This window comes from Procambarus clarkii, chromosome 10 (assembly GCF_040958095.1).
Source record: "Procambarus clarkii isolate CNS0578487 chromosome 10, FALCON_Pclarkii_2.0, whole genome shotgun sequence".
Lineage (NCBI taxonomy): Eukaryota > Metazoa > Arthropoda > Malacostraca > Decapoda > Cambaridae > Procambarus > Procambarus clarkii.
In genome coordinates, this window is record NC_091159.1 from 53,874,411 (window position 1) to 53,896,098 (window position 21,688).

The following is a 21,688-nucleotide window of genomic DNA, read 5'->3' on the forward strand; positions in this document are numbered from 1 at the left end:
ATAAGCCCATGATTCAACAAACTAAGCCCATGATTCTGTCCAGGAAGTAAAGGACAGAAACAACAAGGCTTAAAAAATAAAAAAAATACAGACAGCAGAGTACTGAGGCACTAAAAAGAGCCAGAAATGAGTGCACTACAGTCAAAGGAGAAGTTGAGATGTAGTTTACAAATGAGTGGCAAAAGTAATATATTAGCCAAAGTAATTAAATGGCTATACTGTAATACAAAAATCAACACAAAAAAGAATTAAGTTACTATAAAAACATATAGAATAAAAAGATGGAAACATCCTTAAAGAAATTGACAAGGAGTATTGCAAAAAATCCAACAGGATATTCCAGGAGATCTTCAACTTCAAGCCATAGTCGTGGGCTGGTACAAGTGATGATGGACAGGTGGTCAAGAAATACCCAGAAGAATTAGACATAAGCAAATCTATATAAACAAACCAAATTTTTTCCCTAACATTGTAAGAGGCAGCAGAGATAATATGTAACTCTTGCCTAAAGTGTATAATGTGTTGGGAGTGAACAGGGCAACTTCTGAAAACCAGGGAGACATCAAGTATTGTCTGCTTATTGAAGAAACAAGACATATGTAGCCTTAAAACTTTAAAAACTACATCAGTGACATGTATCCCATGAAAAATACCAGAGAGGATAAGAGGATAATCGAACATCTTTAAGAAGACTAAGTTTGAAACCAAGAGACAGCGTGGGTTTAAAAGGGCCAAGGCATGCCACACAAAGCTCACCGAGTTCAACGACAAGGCGCCACTAAGACACTAAGATACCACAGGTGAGATATGTGAGAAGACATTATCTTTTCATGGCGTATTAAAAAGCACTTGATAGTCCCACACAAAGGAGGAGTTACATGATGGAAAAGCAAGCAGTATATACTACAAAAATACTGAACTGGATTAAAGTGAATTAGAAAATGGAAATGGAAACATGGAATGCTCCTCTATCTTTTCCGGGATGATGCCTCCCTACCCACCGAGGCAAGAGTGCCATTTACTACAAAGTTATTAAAATATAAAATTACTAATAAACTTATTATTTTATCGTATCACATATTGAATATATTAAGTGAACAGTAGGTGTTTTTACAATACCTTCCAAGTGATTCACCAAAATACAAATCCTGATTCCAACACCATTCTTATCCTAAATACTGGATACTATTATCCTCCAAAATCAACATTTTCGTTTTGTGACTTTCATAGAGTAGGGAAGCACTTGATCAGAGGGCATGAAATTATTTTAGACAAATAGCTTTTAAAGATAATTAGATCTCTCGGAACACCTCACAGACTCAGCAACATAACTACCACCACCTTATTGTACCACAGCACTTGCAAAGCATTTGTGGCAGTCCCACAAATGCATTAACATCAGAGGCCCGAGACTGTTCAACACGCTTCCGCTACACATAAGGGGCATAACTGGCAATCCCCTCACAGTGTTCAAGAGAGAACTGGATAAGCACCTCCAAAGGATACCTGATCAACCAGGCTGTGACTCATACATCAGGCTGCGAGCAGCCACGTCCAACAGCCTGGTTGATCAGTCCAGCAACCAGGAGGCCTGGTCGACGACCGGGCCACGGGGACGCTAAGCCCCGGAAGCTCCTCAAGGTAACCTCAAGGTAAGGTCCCTCAGCCCTTCTCATAGCTTGAGTACAATGCTCTCCATGTAACCTTCCAAACTGACAATCACTCAATCCCTTTAAATAAACTGCTTCCACATGGCCTTGTGCATAGTCTTTTCTCATAAGTCGTTCACATAAGTAATACATTTCCCAGGCTCACCACATGTGTCCACTTATCTAGTACTATTTTCTTTTTTTCAATAATTAACAATAAATATCAAATAATTAACTTACTTTTGCTTTGTGACATTGAAGATTTGAAGACTGATTGAAGCCTCTCCCACATATATCACACTTGTATGGCCGCTCGTTCGTATGAGTAAAAAGATGATTTTTTAAATTACCTGCAAAGAAGGAAAGAAGTCGTCAAATACATAACGCAAATATAGGACACTACTGGACAGCATTATTCAATTGGAATAATTGGCCTTCGAGTCAACTGGTCCAATAAGTTTTATCTGTTTTAATTTTTCTGTATTTTGTCTTAGTAGTTCACTTTATCTGGGGAAAATTCCTTATTATATTATAATACTTTAGTAGGCCACGTGATTAACTGTTATACCTGAATGATGATAATATTTGATATATATATATAATTTATATTATACAAATAGTTATATACCTGTTTTATTTTTATACCCTGTAAGAATTATTTAGTTTTGAGACAGACTTATGGGGCACTCTGGTTGCACGGTTGGACAGGGATTATTGTTGATTTCCCCCTAGCCCAGTGCCATTGCTTACCCCTATAGTGCAATGAGCAGTCTGGACAAGCTGTAATATACGCCCACGTCAGAAACTTCAGTGTGGAGTGTGGTGCTGTTGGCTCTTCACGATGCTGTGTAGTGTGCAATAAATGTTGAAAGATATGGTGCAATTTTGGTAATTTATAGTACTGTACTTATATGTATATAAAAACTTGTATTCACCTAGTTGTGCTTGTGGGGGTTCAGCTCTGCTCTTTCGGGCCGACTCTCAACTATCAATCAACTGTTACTAACTACTATTTTTTTTCCTTAGACATCCCCCCCTCGCCCCCCAGAAAGCAGCTCAAGACAGGCCAACTAACTCCCAGGTACCTATTTACTGCTTGGTAACAGGGGCATCAGGGTGAAAGAAACTCTGCCCATCGTTTCTCGGAATTGAACCCGGGGCCACAGGATCACGTGTCCAGTGTGCTATCCACACAGCCACTGGTGCCCCCCCCCCCCCCCGCGCCCCCCTCAGTGTATTTGTATTTGTACTTTGTACTTGTGCTTGTATTTGTATTTGAATTTATATGCTTTACATTGCACTGGTGGGAAAGATATTAATAAGGTCTATGGATTACTATTACTGTATCTAAGAACATACAAGTTATAAAAATGCTCACCCTTCTGGTGAAACGCTTTGCCACATATGTGGCATCTATGTTGTTTCTCCTCTGTATGCGTCTTCTTGTGGGAAATTAGAGTAGACACACGGCTAAAAGTTTTCTGGCAGATATCGCACACATACGGTCGAGACTGAAAATAAATTTTACATTATTTTTAAATGATGGTGTGACGAGATTTGCCTCTTCATTGAGGGCAAGGTCACCGGTCCTCGCAAACTAAAAACGTAGTTCAAGTTAGCAAAGGAAAACAACAATTTCAATGGATTCGTAGAAAAATCACAGTACAGTACAATGTGTGAGAGACCTTCATACTGTATATAAAAGCTGCATCATAATCAAGAGTAGATGTAATATTTATTCATTATTAGTTCAAGAGATAGGCCACATCAGCACCAGTGGTTAGCTACACAATATCATCTTTTTAACCCTAAAAGTCCAGATATCGTAACCACTGTCAACCCTGAATGTGAATAAATACAATCATTATTTAGCCTGTTTTCAAAAGTATTGAATATGCAAACAAATTATATATCAAGCCTATTTTGGCCTGGACAATATTTGTCTTCACAATATATCGAACACAATATTGTGTTCAATATTCGTTCTGACATGTATCACAATTACGATGTGATGGGAGCCATGACCAAACAAACCACACTGTACTTTTCTGTTCATTTTTCATATGAAATATACTTAATAGTAATAATTCTGTGTGCAAATGCTAGGAGAAGACCAAAATAAATATATAATGAGACTTATGTTTGGCTAGATAAGTGCTACAATCAACATATCACCCACTTTGGCAACCACGAGCTGAAGTTTGTTCGACAAATTATTTAGTGCCTTACAATGTCTGCTGAGAGACATCACTCACCTACTGGAACTATATAGCCAACATTTGTATTCAAACATTGGCACAAAAAATCATGTTTTGTTTTTGTGTTTTTAATGCTACACTTTAAAATATTTTAATTATTTTAAATATTAAAAAGTTTTCTTTTGCAAACAGAGTGGTAGTCGGTTGGAACAAGCTAAGTGAGGTTGTGGAGTCCAAAACTGTCAGTAGTTTCAAAGTGATATACGACAAAGAGGCATGGGAAGACGGGACACCACGAGCATAGCTCTCATCCTGGACCTACACTTAGGTACTTACATTTAGGTAATTACACACATACATTGGCAATACTGTAATGGGTTACAAGAAATGGCAGCACATGCCATGATCACTAGAAACTTAAAATCATATGTTAAATAAAGTAAAATGGGGCACCATGAGCATAATTCTACTACTATAACTGCTAACTGGTTATCACAATTATATAAGGAAGTGAAAAGAAACGAAAAGAAATAGAAGCATTACCTCCGAGTGTGTGGCTTTGTGTTGCGAGAGCGTGGACATCTGTCTAAAAGCTTTTCCACACTGATTACATCGAAAATTACGCTCATCCGTGTGGGTTGGTAAATGTCGCATTAAGGTGTACTGGTGCATAAACTCTTTTCCACCTAGATAGAAACAGAAATATAAAGTTAATCACAATGTGAAAAGGCCTAGAAATGTACACATATGTACCCAAGACATTACAAATGTACACTAATAGCAAATTCACAATGGCTATTATACAGGCCAAGCAACCCAATAGTTCCATGTTTAATACCCAATGAGGAGAGACGGAGCTAGTGTCTAACTCTAAACACCGCACAGGTGAGTCAGTTCATGGGGAATAACCTGGCTTATAATAAAAACCCAACCAATTCACATAAATCCCATAAAATCAAGGAGATTTACCTTCTATTTGAGCCTACAGTAGTATACTGCATTAGCCCCTAAATCTGATGATGTAAAATGCCTAGCATGCCCCAATGAAGTCTCACCAGTCTGAATGTTATAATTTGTTATGTGGTTGTGAACGTTCACTCCAGCTACAACCATAATGATTTGTATAAATCACTGACAAATTAAGCTTCTAAATTTTAATGAGTTTAGATTACACAATACACAATTATACTGATTACAACGTTGGGCTATTATTATGACTCTCTCATGTAAATAACAAGCTGAAATTTTGAACAAACTACTTTATTATACTGTATATGTATACATAACAACAGATTTATGAACAAAGTTCTTAATTTATTGACTGATTAAGTAGTGACCCCGAGACCAAGATTGAGCCAAGTGCTTAAACTACCGAGTTATTCAGCTGTGCCCTCTCATGAACTTTTAGAACAATCTTTCATTCCAATAGCAAATGATAAGACATAACTACCAGATACAAAATGAAATTGGGCCATTCTAGTTGCCTATACGAGAGATCCACAAAAATTATACAAGGCAAATATGACGTAAAAGCAAAAGAATACTGTACTGTACTCACATATCCCGCACTCCCATATTTTTATCGTTTTTCCCTCCCGCTTCATATATTTGACAAAATGCAGCCTACTTCTTGGGTCATCTCGATCTACTCGTGTGTATTTGGTTGAACGGTCAGTTGCCATCAAGTCTGATGCCACTTTAAGAGGATCCTCATCCTAAAAAAAAAATTAAAGAATTAAGCTCATCACACACAGTATTTACATACAATATCAGATCAAGTCAAGACAACGTATTTACATTCTATGCATTACCATTACCCTATTTTACAATTTAATGGGATGGTGAGGTATTAGTACATTACCAACAGCCAAGGAATACCAAGTACTAATACAGCATATAAATTTAACATAACTGCAAGAGGCCTATTGACCCATGTGGGGCAACTCCTAATTATATCCAACCAATCTCATTAATTCATTCACACACACACACACACTTGCGCAAATTATATTCATCGTCTACATAAATGATCTACTAGAAGGAATACAGAATTATATGAACATGTTTGCTGATGATACTAAGCTACTAGAGAAGATATGAGACTTAGACTATTGTCATGCCCTTCAAATTGACCTACATAAAATAAGTGCTTGGAGCACCACGTGGCAAATGGAACCCAATGTGAATAAATGCCATGTTATGGAATGTGGAATAGAAGAAAGCAGACAATACAAATCCTACAAATTATGTGGAAAGGACTTAAAGGCTAACATAGAACCATCTACGAGTGGTTCTGAATAGTAGTCTGTCACCAGAGGCACACACAGAGGATATTATGTGATCAGCATATGCTGTGCTTTCTTATTTCAGAATCGCTTTTAACTTAGGCCAACCTTGAGCAGCCTCTGGGTGTCCCCAGAGGAGAACTCTATCAACATCAGAGGCCCGAGACTGTTCAACACGCTTCCGCTACACATAAGGGGCATAACTGGCAAACCCCTCACAGTGTTCAAGAGAGAACTGGATAAGCACCTCCAAAGGATACCTGATCAACCAGGCTGTGACTCATATGCCAGGCTGCAAACAGCCGCATCCAACAGCCTGGTTGATCAGTCCAGCAACCAGGAGGCCTGGTCGACGACTGGGCCGCGGGGACACTTAAGCCCTGGAAGCACCTCAAGGTAACCTCAAGGTAGGTCCCATACCCCAGACCATCCCCTGCAAAGCTGGAAAAGTCTAACCCCAAATACCAGGCCTCCAGCCTTGGACAGATAGTGACAAACATTTTCTGATATAGATGGTATGGTAAACAACAGCAGTCCCAGGACAAAGCCCTGAAGCACTCTACTTGTAACAGTTCCCCAATTAGACCTATCTCAATGCTAACTGTTTTCCTTTAAATAACCATGCCCCTTGATGTCCATGGTTGTGATCTCTTCTATTGTTTATACGCTACTGTACTGTATTATTGGCAAAAAAATTCTAAAAATACATTCAACACCAAATTTTTTGTAACTCTTTAAAAGACACTAGCACTACTAACTTTTAAATTCAATGGTCATCATCAATAATTTTATTAACAATCTAGGACTATACTACAATTACTGACCTCATCTATCAGTTGTGCAGTTTCTTTTTTTCTTGGTGCAGCAGCATTAACACGAATCTGGATTGTTGCAGATTCCCCGTCTTCAGGTTCTTTCTTGATTCGCCGAAGCAGCGCATCTCGGGCTTCAGATTCATCGACCCCCGTAGAATCTTCAATTACCTGAGGGTCATAGAGAAAACATAAAATTGACAAATATTTTTTCTCTCTGTAAAGGTTAGTAAATTTTGCAACACTAACCAACCATTCAATTTCAAAATTAACAAACATAACATAATGAAAGTCAAATTAAAGTGTCATTCAATAATTACAAGTACTATTGTCCTCTTAATATTGCTGTTGCTGGTACTACAATTATTATTGTTCTTGATAATGTAATTTTTCATAGTTCAAAATGTATGATACTGTAGTATTACTGTTATAACTGTGTGCTTAGACTATAGCCACTGACAGTTGTATAATGTATGATATTTATTATGTATTACAAGACATGAAAAACTGTCATTCAATAAATTAAAAATTTAACAATAAATTAAACTGCAAATTTGGTCCATTAAATATATACTGTATTGCAAATGTCAAACTAGAACACAAGAATTTTTAATTAAAAATTATATATGCATACATACATCGAAAGATGACAACACAGACATGCATCGCATCACTTACCTCAACATGTTCCTGAAGTCTATGGGCACCCTCAAGAAGACTGCTGTCCAGAGCTATCATTTCTCCATCAGCAGATAAAATATGAGCCTTGCCATTTTCAGTAATCACTTGTCCACCTGTATGTAAAATATTTCCACTGCTGTCTGTTGCTATGCTTCCGTCGTGATTCATGATAATGTGGCTTGGCTCGGCCGCCATAATTTCTCCATCAGCATCGCTGAATATATGATGTTCGTGACCCATTAACTGCCCTGTGTCTGATATGATTTGGCCAGATTCACTGGTGAAGATCTGTGCACCGTCAGATGTTATAATTTGTGTTGTTCCAGGACTTTCACCCCCACTGTCCGTGAGAATATGAGTCCCCTCAGAGGTGGTAATAATCTGTGCCATGCCATCGGCAACAATCTGATCAGTCGACCCTATCGTCTTACTAGATGTAAGAACCCGAGTCGATTCTCCGTTTGTTTGGGCATCTTCATTTCTAATATTGCTATTTACACTTGTAATGATTGGAACATTGTCTGACGATGTTATGATGTGATCTGTCGTATCATTCACATGATTTGTCGAGGTGGTTATCAAATGGCCAGCATCTTCTGGCTCTTCTGTGATCATGGGCATGCTGTCCACCACTGAGAAGCTTTCTACAACACTTTCCATATTTCAGTACCTGAAAAAATCACATAAGTTTTATACTTTTTCCTATATACACTGATCAGTTTATTAAAAAAGTACCTAATTATATTATTATTTATAAACAAAACACACATATAAATGTGCTTGCTTATGCAAAACTATCAGCAAGCAAGATCCAAACTGCTGTCCTTCAGAGTTCATTCACACCTTTACCCCTGCCTTTTTATCTTTCAATTAGCTTACACTTTATAACCATGTTAACACCTCCCAGCAAAACCTATCAACTTTTTTTTTAATATGCTATGCAGTATAGTAATAATCAACCAATACTCTATTAAAAAAAAAAGCACATGGCAGCTTATGTTCCACAAGTGTCTATCAAAGAAAACACATTAACGTGATGTATCAATGAGAAAATGTATGATACTGTAGCATTATACACCAACTGTATATACAGTACATAGTTATATACAGTTATGTATATAACTGATAATGAAAAAATTTACCAATTTGTGGTGTAGTCTGTCCAAGGCATTTGCTTGGGAGAATCAAGCGAATGCATAGGTTCGAATCCTCCACATGGCTCCTCCTGATTTTCTCAATGTATTTCATTATTCCTTATGTCCACTACCACATAATCCAGTTATCACTAGCATCTTACAATTTACACTGCAAAATTCTAGGAGGCAAAAATTGCCAACTCCTACATAAAAGCATCCAATTACTACCAGGACAATCTGCACTTGGTAAAATTAAGACCCTAATCAGTTTTGTCAGAAAATCTATGCAAATTTGCCTAGAATCTCAAAAGGACTACCAACTATAATTTTTAGATTTCAGTATTTAATATACTGTACTGTACAGTACAGTATGTGCAAAATTATTCCGTACTGTAACGTGTATTTCTTTTGAGTCTTATCTCTGAATAGTGTATTTCCTAAATTACTGTAGTGTACTTCTTAAAATTTGAGTCAAATAAAAAGTATGGTGCATATGCATGTTGAATGATTCTTCGTCCCAGGGGTATTTGCTTACACTCTACCAACATTGAATAATATTGCCGTGTTAAATACCAGTAATCCCTGAACAAATGAGATATGTGATATGGATTATGATATTGTAAATTATGTGATATTGTACATTATGTGATATTGTACAAATGTGTTATTGTACATTATAATGAAGGAAAAAAACACACAGTATGTGTAAATGTATATTGTATAATTATCTATACAGTACCATCTGGTTTGCTCATTTTAAGCAATTCCCAAGAGAAACACTAAACTGGAAAGTTTTTACTAACTGGTGTACTGGGTACTTTTGTATAGCTTCCATCTTTTTGAATTGACAGGAGAATAGTACATACTACTTTTGATTCACCTGAACTTATCATAGGGCCACTATATTGCTAGTGGCCTCAATGGAGACAAAATCAGCAGCTTGTCAAAAGGTCCCCCATTATTCCCCAATTTTATCCAGCTGGATTTTGAACTGCAGCAATAGCTTGGCATTTACAGCTTCAGCAGGTAGGTGGTTCCATGGGCTTATAATCCTATGGGTGAAAATGCATCCGTTTTCTGTCTTACATTGTGGCTTCTTGAGTTTGAAGCTGTTGCTCCTCGTTTTTGTTAGAAAGAGCAACAGTGTTCAAAGATGAGGTCTGGCTCAATATTTTAAAAGTTTTGATGAGATTAATCCTGTCATGTCTGGTTTGCAGTGTTGTACCTGCATGGCAGTTCCAAAAGTTGTTCTACTCCCCAAGAATGGCCCAGGGTTATGCTTGACTTGAGTTTGGTCATTAGGCTTGTAGCTGCCCATAGGCCCGCATACTCACTACAGCCCAGTTGGCCCTGCATTTCTTTCAGAAAACTATCCAGCTTTTTCTTGACTTCCAATTTTATTCTGGCAATATTTCTTGTACAGTACTTGCTGGGAGGATATTGAACAACTGTGGACCTCTGATGTTCAATGTTCTCTGTGCCTATGGCACCTCTACTCTTCATTGGCTCTATTCTGCATTTCCTTCCATATCATTTACTCTAGTATGTTGTTATACTGTGCAAACTAGGAACCTGGCAGTCTAGCATTTTCAACTTAGTTTTAGGATGACTTTTGTCATCATTTGTTTTGTAATCCACAGCAGGAAGATTGAAACTCCAGAGCCATAAGAGTACAGTCAACCTCAATAAGTAGCAAATATTGGGAGCAAGAATAAGTAACTTTCACCTATGGGTGGAGGTAGCATAAAGGTTTGAGCTGTGCAATAAGAAGACTGCAAAGACAAGAGAGCAGGGATATCAATACGGGTGGTGAACAGGGGGTTAAAGGTTCAAAGTTTCAAATAAAAACACAGATCTTAGCAGCATTCTAATTATGAAACAAGTCCTGGGTGGGGAAAAAACAAAATGCCAATCGAGATGTGATACAAACAACAATGCAAAGTGCCACGATCATGGGGTGGAACTAACAAATATCCAGGGCATCCATAGTCCAGTTTAAAGAGCACTAGGATAGAGTGCAAATGGAGTTTTCACCTATCCATATCCTCAGAAGGTAGAATACTAGATTTTGAAGACAGTACTGTATGGGCTTTTGACCATGTAGTTCATAGGTAATGGACATTTCATGACAGAAGTGCAGATCTCCAAGACGAACAATAGTTTTGTATGATCTTTGGGTAAAGTTGACTGCCACAGATGATCAGGAACAATTGGTGAACAATATGGTTCCTATTAAAAACCATAGTTTATATTTTCACAGTAGAGAACTTAAAATTGTACCTGGTAGCCCAGGTCAATATTATTAGTGTTAAGGAACACCATAATAACAGGAGAGTAACAGACACCAGTATTTACTTTATTTATATACAATTGGGTTGTGAGAATACATAACATTGTTCTTACATTCTTGCAAAGCCACTAACACGCATAGCGTTTTGGGCAGGTCATTAATCTAATGGGCAAAGTTAACATTATTAATAGGTATATTGCAGCAAAATTTGAACTCGACAGAATAATTACAATATAAACTGATACATATTAATTATACTGGTGAAGTTGCATGTCTTAAGTACTAAAATTGGGCGAGTGGGTAGCACAAGATAGTGATAGTAATTAGATAGTGATTAGATAGTAATTTTGAATCACAAGGTAGGAAACAATGAGGATCAAAATAGGTAATTTTTAGTTTTAATTTTGTATAAAGCATAGATTGGACAACTTTTTAATTAATTGGGAGTGAGTTCCATAGACCAGGGCCTTCTATTTGCATCGAGTGTTTTTAGATTTAGTCTGGCTCAGGGATATCAGATTTATTTCTGGTGTGGTGCTCATGGGTTCTATTATATCTATCAAATTTGAGTTTCAGATCAGGATTAGATTTTAGGAATAACTGTTTATGTCAGCTATACATTATTGCCTCTTATGTACTTGAGATACTCCTGCTTTTATTTTAAGAATATCAGGAAAAGTATGACTTGAGATTTATTGAACAGCAGAGCTATTGGCAGCGTACAAGTATGAACGGCACTTTTATATACCATAGTTAGTATTTAACTAATGTTCCCAGCCTTGGTTTTAAGAGTGAATTAGAGATACAATGTCTGCCAAGCTGACTGGTGAAAGGAGAAATGTTAGAATAGCTGCTGGTGAAATATGTAGTAACATGTATCCGAGTCTCTGGGATCTTTCTGGCAAGGTTAGCACCAACTGATGAAAAGAAGCTATTATATTCAGTTGCCATTTCTAAGTGTGTTGCAAGTGCGTAACCATCCTTCGAGTTTTATTTGCTTGTTATGTGATTGTTGTTTAGCTCCTAGGATGTTAGAGATCTATCTTGAGGTTATCTTGAGATGATTTCGAGGCTTTAGTGTCCCCGCGGCCCGGTCCTCGACCAGGCCTCCACCCCCAGGAAGCAGCCCGTGACAGCTGACTAACACCCAGGTACCTATTTTACTGCTAGGTAACAGGGGCATAGGGTGAAAGAAACTCTGCCCATTGTTTCTCGCCGGCGCCCGGGATCGAACCTGGGACCACAGGATCACAAGTCCAGTGTGCTGTCCGCTCGGCCGACCGGCTCCAGATGGGAGATGTTAGAGATGGGAGATGGTTTTCCATGTGCTTTTCATGTTACCTTTTGCATAAATAAATAAAAATAAAAATAAATAAATAAATGTTTATTTCGGTAAGGTACATACATACATACAAGAGATTTTACAAAGAATGATGGATTTATAGATAGGGCTAGTACATACAATGCCTAAAGCCACTATTACGCAAAGCGTTTCGGGCATCTTTGAATCTACTCTCAAAATCTAAAGTTTAGCTCTTCTTATTTTTCTGGTAAGCATTGAATATCTTGACTAGTTATTTTGCAGCTAGGGCCAATCCTATGTTTTTTCCATATTCATGTTTCTTGTTAATTGCTTTAAGTATGCTACTTGTGATCCAGGAGTAGTTTAATCTTTTGCCAGTTACATGCTTGGTGATGAGAGGATGGTGTGCGTTGTAGAGGATTGGAGTTTCGGGAAGGACGTCAACTAATGAATTTATTTCCCAAGTATTATTGAATTCAGATTCTCTGTTTATTGTGAAGTGCATTTATGAGCTTGCCTATTACTGTTTAGCTGTGTAGTCTGAAGGTTAATTTCTTGGTATTCAATAGTGTTATATCCATACAGTATTTGCTATGACTATGGCAGGATAGTGATCCAATGTTCCATCAGTGAATATATCAGAGGAAAGGGAATAACACATGTTATATTAGCCCACATTTGGTCCAAGGTTGTAACGGATGTTCGAGTGATTTGGGTGGGCTTGGTGATTATGTGGATAAGCATACAGGGAGTTCATGCTATTTAGGAAGTTCCGTACTTGGAGGCTATTCTGTTGACAAAGGTCAATGTTGAAGTCACCTCCTAAGATGATGAGATTTTACTAGTTTGTTGTTTATGATTTTAATCCTTAGGATTATCGAAGAATAATGTATTAGTATTAGGAAATCTATAAACAGCTCTAATACTGTAGTTATAGAGGATTGAAGAGATTTGACCGAGAACTGAGCAAAACTATATTCACAGATGTCATCTATCGCTAATGACATTTGTGCAAGTGAAGAATACTTTATAATAGCTGATCCACATTTTTTATCTGGCCTACAGTTTGAATGGCTTTATAATTGGCAATTTTATATAATATTGGTATTGTCTTTACTTAGCCATGTTTCTGTTAAAATAATGAACGATAGTTTAGTACCTAGTGCTTCTAGTGGTGTATTTACATCAGAATGTTTATCAAGTAATCTGACATTTAGGCTACATACTGATAGGCTATTTTTTGTTAGTACAGTACTGTACTATTTTTTTTTTTTTTTTTTTTTTTTGTGCATGGTTTTCTGTGTAGTAACTGCAGTGGTGATGATCAATGTGCTGGTTATTGTAGATATGCGACAGCAGACGTTAGTTCACAATCAATGTCAGTTGACATGCAGTGAGAATGGAGAAGACTGTAAGGAAATTCAGATTAGAATATGAGGCAGGAGTGTGATAAAAGGGTGAAAATTGGACATTTGTCTACAATATTAAAGAAATATTGTTGGATACAAAGTACAGTACTGTACTTAAACGGAAAAATACGGCAATATAAAAACGAGACTACTTGACGGCTAATATTACCGAGTAAATATACGTATATAACTCCTGGTTTTCTTAATTATACAAGTAAAAGTGGTTAAATATAATTAAAACATGGATCAGAACAAAGTGAAATCAATTGTTAATTGTAATTTCAGGAATAGATGACAAGATTCAAATTGTTAAGTTACTCGAATACAGGAGTTGGATACAATATGAAGTATATAATGAATAACAGAAGAGCAACAGCCACTAGTACTGTATAACAAGAGCAATAGCCGCCAGCAAGAGTACCAGGAGAGCAACAGCCACTAGTACTGTATAACAAGAGCAACTTCCGCCAGCAAGAGTACCAGGAGAGCAACAGCCCCCAGCAAGAGTACCAGGAGAGCAACAGCCCCCAGCAAGAGTACCAGGAGAGCAACAGCCGCCAGCAAGAGTACCAGGAGAGCAACAACAGCCCAGTACCAGGAGAGCAGCAGCCCTCCCAGTACCAGGAGAGCAACAGTACCAGGAGAGCAACAGCCCTCCCAGTACCAGGAGAGCAACAGTACCAGTACCAGGAGAGCAACAGTACCAGTACCAGGAGAGCAACAGTACCAGTACCAGGAGAGCAACAGTACCAGTAGAGCAACAGTACCAGTACCAGGAGAGCAACAGCCCCCCAGTACCAGTACCAGGAGAACAACAGCCCCCAGTACCAGTACCAGGAGAGCAACAGCCCCCCAGTACCAGTACCTGGAGAGCAACAGCCCCCCAGTACCAGTACCTGGAGAGCAACAGCCCCCCAGTACCAGTACCAGGAGAGCAACAGCCCCCCAGTACCAGTACCAGGAGAGCAACAGCCCCCCAGTACCAGTACCAGGAGAGCAACAGCCCCCCAGTACCAGTACCAGGAGAGCAACAGCCCCCCAGTACCAGTACCAGGAGAGCAACAGCCCCCCAGTACCAGTACCAGGAGAGCAACAACAGCCCCCAGTACCAGTACCAGTACCAGGAGAGCAACAGCCCCCAGTACCAGTACCAGGAGAGCAACAACAGCCCCCCAGTACTAGTACCAGGAGAACAACAGCCCCCCAGTACCAGTACCAGGAGAGCAACAACAGCCCCCAGTACCAGTACCAGGAGAGCAACAACAGCCCCCCAGTACCAGTACCAGGAGAGCCACAGCCCCCAGTACCAGGAGAGCAACAACCCACCAGTACCAGTACCAGGAGAGCAACAGCCCCCCCAGTACCAGTACCAGGAGAGCAACAGCCCCCCCCAGTACCAGTACCAGGAGAGCAGCAGCCCCCCAGTACCAGTACAACAGCCCCCCAGTACCAGTACCAGGAGAGCAACAGCCCCCAGTACCAGTACCAGGAGAGCAACAACCCACCAGTACCAGGAGAACAACAGCCCCCCAGTACCAGTACCAGGAGAGCAACAGCCCCCCAGTACCAGTACCAGGAGAACAACAGCCCCCCAGTACCTGGAGAGCAACAGCCCCCCAGTACCAGTACCAGGAGAACAACAGCCCTCCAGTACCAGTACCAGGAGAGTAACAGCCCCCCAGTACCAGGAGAGCAACAACAGCCCACCAGTACCAGGAGAGCAACAACCTACCAGTACCAGGAGAGCAACAGCCCCCCAGTACCAGTACCAGGAGAGCAACAACCCACCAGTACCAGTACCAGGAGAGCAACAGCCCCCCAGTACCAGTACCAGGAGAGCAACAACCCACCAGTACCAGGAGAGCAACAGCCCCCCAGTACCAGTACCAGGACAGCAACAGCCCCCCAGTACCAGTACCAGGAGAGCAACAACAGCCCCCGAGTACCAGTACCAGGAGAGCAACAACAGCCCCCCAGTACCAGTACCAGGAGAGCAACAACAGCCCCCGAGTACCAGTACCAGGAGAGCAACAACAGCCCCCCCCAGTACCAGTACCAGGACAGCCGCCAGTCCACACAGCTGGGCCTCTCTCTCACCCACTTTACCTCCGCCATTTTTCTTGGCCGCCGCCTCAGAGCGGCCGAGGTGAGGCCTGTGGGGCCCAGGCTGGCCCCGGCTGCCATCCCCGCAGCCGAGGAAGCCACGCCACAAGCCGCCCAGCTGACAAGGACAACAAAACTTGGACAGATAATAAAAGAGAATCGATTATTTGACCTTCATTTGTTCACCACTGACGAAACACAAGACTAACGGCGCCTTCCCCCCCCGCGCCCTCAACCTCTATTTACCCCTTTTCCCGGGGCTGTTATTTGCCTTTGGGGCATTCACACCGACGCATTACTCACCCACGGAGGTGCGGGACGCGGGAACGAGGCCGGCACGGCGACTTAGAGGGAGAAATAACTCGCAGGAGAGGGAGATATGGCCGACGCACAAGACATGTCGCGGAGGTGGAAACGGAGAATCGCGCATGACGTCACGCCGCTCGCACGCCGCGGGAAATTTGAAAATGGCTTTTGACTGCCGCTGGCTGCTATCCTTCCTGCTTCCTCCTCTGATATCCTGATATCACTTAGCGACGATGCTTTCCTCTTTCTACTTCCTCAAGTCCTGTCTAAGGGGTTTATTTCAGTGGTAATAACAGTACGTATTGGTTGAGAGCGGTATCAGTTCAATTGTGACTAAGGTCAAAGATTTATTTTAGTATTTTAAAGCTGACTGAATATTTAAAAATAAAGCATATGAAGCCTGTTTAAAATAGATACTTCGTCTCGAATGGAGAAGAATTAAATGCGATTTAATGCAAGTATGTAAGATCATTAAATTAAGGGCATAACAATCTTAACACAAATATGCTTTAATTTTGTATTTAATATCACTTGGAAAATGCCTATAAAATTAAAGCCAAAAGCTTTAAGTTAAATACAAGAACGTGAGTACAAAGGAAGCTGCAGAAGGTTTATTATCCCAAGCGAGACAACTCTGGTTTATACCCAAATAAACTCACTTATATCAAACCTACAATATTAGCCCGCCAATTAATAATAATATTTTTAAATGGCAGGCGTTGCAACGATATACCCTTTCGTTCACTTGAATACTTCATTCATGTTCCCCTTACTCATTGTCTTTTTGGAGAACGTAAATTAAGAGTTCCTAATCTCACTTCGTATAGAAGGTTTCTAATTCCTGGAAATAATATTGCCATCCTATGACAGCTTTAATATAACAATGTGCTTTAATATACCTACTTATCTCTCTCATCTCATTCTTCTCTTGCAATGTATCTTTATCATTTATCAATTCTGATTGAAATTACCTACTTAAAATTATCTGCTAGATTAAGGACCTGCCCGAAACGCTGTGCGTACTAGTGGCTTTACAAGAATGTAAATACTGTACTATCCAATGTATTCTCACAAACCCAATGTACCTTCTTGTATATATATAAATAAATAAATAAATAAATAAATAAATCCCTCTCTATACACGTCCCAGTGAATGTATGGGTCTCCTGCAGTACGTGCCCCAAATTTAACTGCATAATCTAAGTGAGGCCTAATAAAGGCACCTACTTACCTGCCCACTTCGTCCTAAATATATAAAAGGCCAATGTCCAAATACCTTTACTTCTATTTAGCTGAACATAATATACTTAGAACATAAGAACATAAGAACAAAGGTAACTGCAGAAGGCCTATTGGCCCATACGAGGCAGCTCCTATTTATAACCACTCAATCCCATTCATATACATGTCCAACCCACGCTTGAAACAATCGAGGGACCCCACCTCCACCACGTTACGCGGTAATTGGTTCCACAAATCAACAACCCTGTTACTGAACCAGTATTTACCCAAGTCTTTCCTAAATCTAAACTTATCCAATTTATATCCATTGTTTGGTAATTATAAGTCTTTGGAAAAACTTGGGTTTTCCAAATCAACAAAAACTTTTTGTTGATTTGTGGAACCAATTGCCGCGTAACGTGGTGGAGGTGGGGTCCCTCGATTGTTTCAAGCGTGGGTTGGACATGTATATGAGTTGGATTGGGTGGTTATAAATAGGAGCTGCCTCGTATGGGCCAATAGGCTTTCTGCAGTTGCCTTTGTTCTTATGTTCTTAAATAACCCAACAGGAAACTCATTTTTATCAAGAGCTGCATGTATCAAGTTAATCATACTAATAAATGCATCGTTAATGCTTTTTTGGGTCTGAAGCCATATTGACAAGAGCTAAGAATATTGTGTTTGGCTAGATAAGAGTAAAGCTGCTTGTAGATTAGTTTTTCAAATATTTTTGAGAAGTTTGGCAGGATTGATATAGGTCTTTAGTTGTTAACCTAATTATTCTCTCTCCTAATTATTTTAGATAGCAATGATGAGTAATTCTTTGAAAATTCTTTGGAGACGATTCCTAACCTATACTTCTTCTCAAGGTCATGTTTTTTTATTAATGGATTTAAAAATTCCCTTTGTAAGGCAAGGATTGTTTAGCCTTTTAGTTGTGACTTGTTTCGTTAGCATAGGACAGTGGGTGTTATAAAGGCTGAGAGTTTTTTGAAGAAAAGATTGCACTGCTAGGTTGATGTCCCCTATGTTACATAATTCGGACTTCCAGTTGACATTAGCAGCAGCAGCTATAAAATTGCCTATAGCAGTTTCATTGTGCAGCCTAAAGCTTATCTCCCTTGTCTCTAGAGGGAGACATATACCTATATACTATATATCTCTATATACCTACTATATAAATACCACACCTGTGACAGGTAAAAACATGCTTTTTTTAAAAACAGCGCCATCTCTTGCATGTAATAGCAACACACGCTTTGCTAAATATGTTACGATTCCATTTCAATGTTTCCGATTGCATTGATAAATTGATTTTTCATAGATTACGATTTTTTTTTCATTTTGATTTAATTGTTTTGTGTGACATTGCGTTGGAATTGAGCTGTGTTGTTTACCATACCGTTCATTTCATGAGTATAGTTTATTTTTTATTTTTTCATTGTTTTTCATTTAGTTTTTTAACTGTTTTTCTTATATTTCAGTGATGGGAACATCAGCTCATTTGATGTTCCCAATTTTCTGATGGGAACACTCATTTGGGAATGCATCAGACGAGGGAGTGGGGAATGGTGGGGAGGACGAGGGGAGAGGGGAGGGGGTACAAGTTCAAGTATGTTTATTGAGACAAGAAAGAAATACATCTCAAAGGGACAGAGTAGCTTAGGCCCCTCTACTTCAAGTCCCTCAAGGGGCGCACAAATTCAGTGAGTACAAATAGACAATTAACATTACAAGAATCCCATTTAACATTGCAGGTTAATATAGTAAGCACAGCATATAAGTGCTACACTTTTGGGGCAAAATTCTTGTAGCTCCTAAGTGTACTATCATACCATTATTACTCATCCAAACAATTTGATGTGATACACTACTTATTTCCTTATTTCTATAGTTATCAATAAGTTGACACTAATACATAATGATCTAAGGTGTGGGCGTGCGGCATACTACATAATTTACACTCCTTATCTTTTTCCCTGACATCAACACCGTATTGCCAGATATATTTATATCCTAATCTTAATCTCATGTAAACTGAATCCTTCCAAGCAGACTTTCATTTACCATAGATGAAGGACGAGTTTGTATTTATTATTGAATAATTCTTAAGTGTGTTACTACTGTCCACCATTGCCATTCTCTTTACCATTTCTTCACCCCTCTTGGATCATCTTGATTCTTGTTTTTATTTGTTTCAAGGTTAACTGACATACAACATCAACAAGAGTTTTTTCCGTGACTCTCTTCGCTATGTCATCAACTACCTCATTCAACAGTATTCCCACATGTGAAGGGATCCACATGAATCTTACTTTATACCCAGTTTTATCTCATTTCTTATCATTCTCTCTACACTCTATCACAATATTCTGGTATACTGGGCGTCTGCTATTTCAAGACTCTAACGCTCCTCTACTGTCAATAAAGAAGCAGGCATTTTTACCACATTTGACTACTTCCTGTAATCCTGCTAATACACCTTGGAGTTCAGCCTGCGTTGAAGAGACATTGTCAGTTAAGCGGCGTCCAATAACAGTATCTACAGTGCCGATGTCACTGTACTCCCTGATCAAGACTCCACATCCTGCCTTCCCATCCCTAGCTACTAGGGATGGGAATCCCAAATGACATCCCTAGCTACTACTACGATAAGGAGTGTAAATTATGTAGTATGCCGCACGCCCACACCTTAGAACATTATGTATTAGAGTGTCAACTTATTGATAACTATAGAAATAAGGAAATAAGTAATGTACCACATCAAATTGTTTGGATGTGTAATAATGGTATACTAGACCATATACTTAGGAGCTACAAGAAGTTTGCCCCAAGAGTGTAACAATTATATGCTGTGCTTACTATATTAACCTGCAATGTTAAATGGGATTCTTGTAATGTTAATTGTCTATTTGTACTTACTGAATTTGTGCGCCCCTTGAGGGACTTGAAGTAGAAGGGGGTAGAAATAGCCTAAGCTACTCTATCCCTTTGAGATGTATTTCTTTCTTGTCTCAATAACCATACTTGAACTTGAACTTGAACCGAGCTACTGACCCATCACAATATACATGTAGAGTGTTTTCTGTAGGTAATTTTCTAATTGTACAATCATATGTTGCCCTCAGCTCTTTTATTTCATACATACTTTTTTCTTTTACAAGGGAATAATTACTACATCTACATTACAATCCTCCCATGGTGGTGTGAATTTTCTCTTGGGCACAGCAATACACTCTGTAATAACATCATACTTCATAACATTAGAACATAAGGTATTCATATATGCTCTCTTCTTTATCATACATTGTTCATTACTTCCCACCTTTTGAACCGAGAGGATTAATTCATTAGCTCTCCCACCTCTCATTAATCTAATGGCAGAGGCTACATTTATCTCTGCAATTCTATCCCCAATACTCTACAGATTCAATTAAGTCCATCCTCATCATCTCAATCATAGCATTTCCTGGGCATCCTAAGATAATTCTCATGGCTTCATTTTGTACCTTCTCCAACTTGCCCTTGCCTACCTTTACCAAAACAAGAAATGACAGGTGCAGCATAATCAATGTAATGGAGGGGTAATGGTGTGGAGGACGAGGGGATGGTGGGGAAGAGGGGACAGGGAAAATGGATAATGGTAAGGAGGACAAGGGGACAGGAGTGGGGGAATGGTGGGGAGGACTGGGAGACAGGGGAAGGTTGCTGTGGCTGAGCAATGCACATGCGTTGCTGAGCCACAGGAACGCGTGGCCGGGTACAGCTAGTAATTAAATATAATTATAATTAAATATTCATCTAATCTTTAGAATAAATATAAATATTATGATAAAGCTGAATATATACAGTAGGGTGATAATGGTTGTTTTGTGCATTCATGTTAGTTGCCGGTGAACTGCAGGTGACATTCAAATTCAGGTAAAGTACATACAATGCCTAAAGCCACTATTACGCAAAGCGTTTCGGGCAGGAAAAACACTACAGACTAAAACGTGATACTAATTTATATTAAAGTATAAAATGTGCTGAGAAAATAAAAAAATAAAAAAGGGGGGAACATGGCAGAAAATTTCAATTTTTTTCTTTATTATTCACCCCATACCCATCCCGTGGGCGGTGGTGTAAAGGATTACAGAGGCACATATTCGGTTCAGGAACTGAACCCTCTAGTTCGTTTAGCTAAGCAAACAACAATTTTTGACGCTAGTTACAAAATTATTAATGTTATATATACATGTACACATTCTCATACATACATGTACATATATATATATATACGTATACATGTGCGA

The 21,688-nt window shown here is 39.2% G+C and overlaps 2 protein-coding genes across 3 annotated transcripts in view; one reads left to right on the forward strand and one right to left on the reverse strand.

Annotated features, from left to right (window-relative positions):
• The window catches only part of LOC123774846 (uncharacterized), a 36,554-nt gene extending 20,268 nt beyond the window's left edge, over positions 1–16,286 (reverse strand). The window contains exons 1-7 of one of the 2 annotated variants that reach the window (XM_045769508.2): positions 15,870–16,013; positions 7,623–8,295; positions 6,957–7,115; positions 5,406–5,562; positions 4,391–4,533; positions 3,028–3,160; positions 1,890–1,999 (exon numbers count right to left, since the gene is read on the reverse strand). In XM_045769508.2, coding sequence (XP_045625464.2) covers positions 1,890–1,999; positions 3,028–3,160; positions 4,391–4,533; positions 5,406–5,562; positions 6,957–7,115; positions 7,623–8,285 — 1,365 coding nt within the window. In that variant the 5' untranslated portion in view covers positions 8,286–8,295; positions 15,870–16,013. Of the gene's footprint in view, positions 1–1,889; positions 2,000–3,027; positions 3,161–4,390; positions 4,534–5,405; positions 5,563–6,956; positions 7,116–7,622; positions 8,296–15,869; positions 16,014–16,169 lie in introns of those variants that run through there. The other variant, XM_045769516.2, reaches the window with a different exon arrangement.
• On the forward strand, positions 13,675–16,074 carry LOC123773621 (uncharacterized). The gene is made up of 2 exons (XM_069322411.1): positions 13,675–13,715; positions 14,235–16,074. The coding sequence occupies exons 1-2, from the start codon at positions 13,675–13,677 to the stop codon at positions 16,072–16,074; spliced, it is 1,881 nt and encodes a 626-aa protein (XP_069178512.1).
• Positions 16,287–21,688: the final 5,402 nt, after the last annotated feature.

Excerpts from the sequence above, each read along its gene's own strand:
- LOC123773621 (XM_069322411.1), top strand. The coding sequence starts at position 13,675 with ATGATCAATGTGCTGGTTATTGTAGATATGCGACAGCAGAC. Across the intron at positions 13,716-14,234 it reads GTAGATATGCGACAGCAGAC|CAAGAGTACCAGGAGAGCAA; the intron begins GTTAGTTCACAA and ends AACTTCCGCCAG.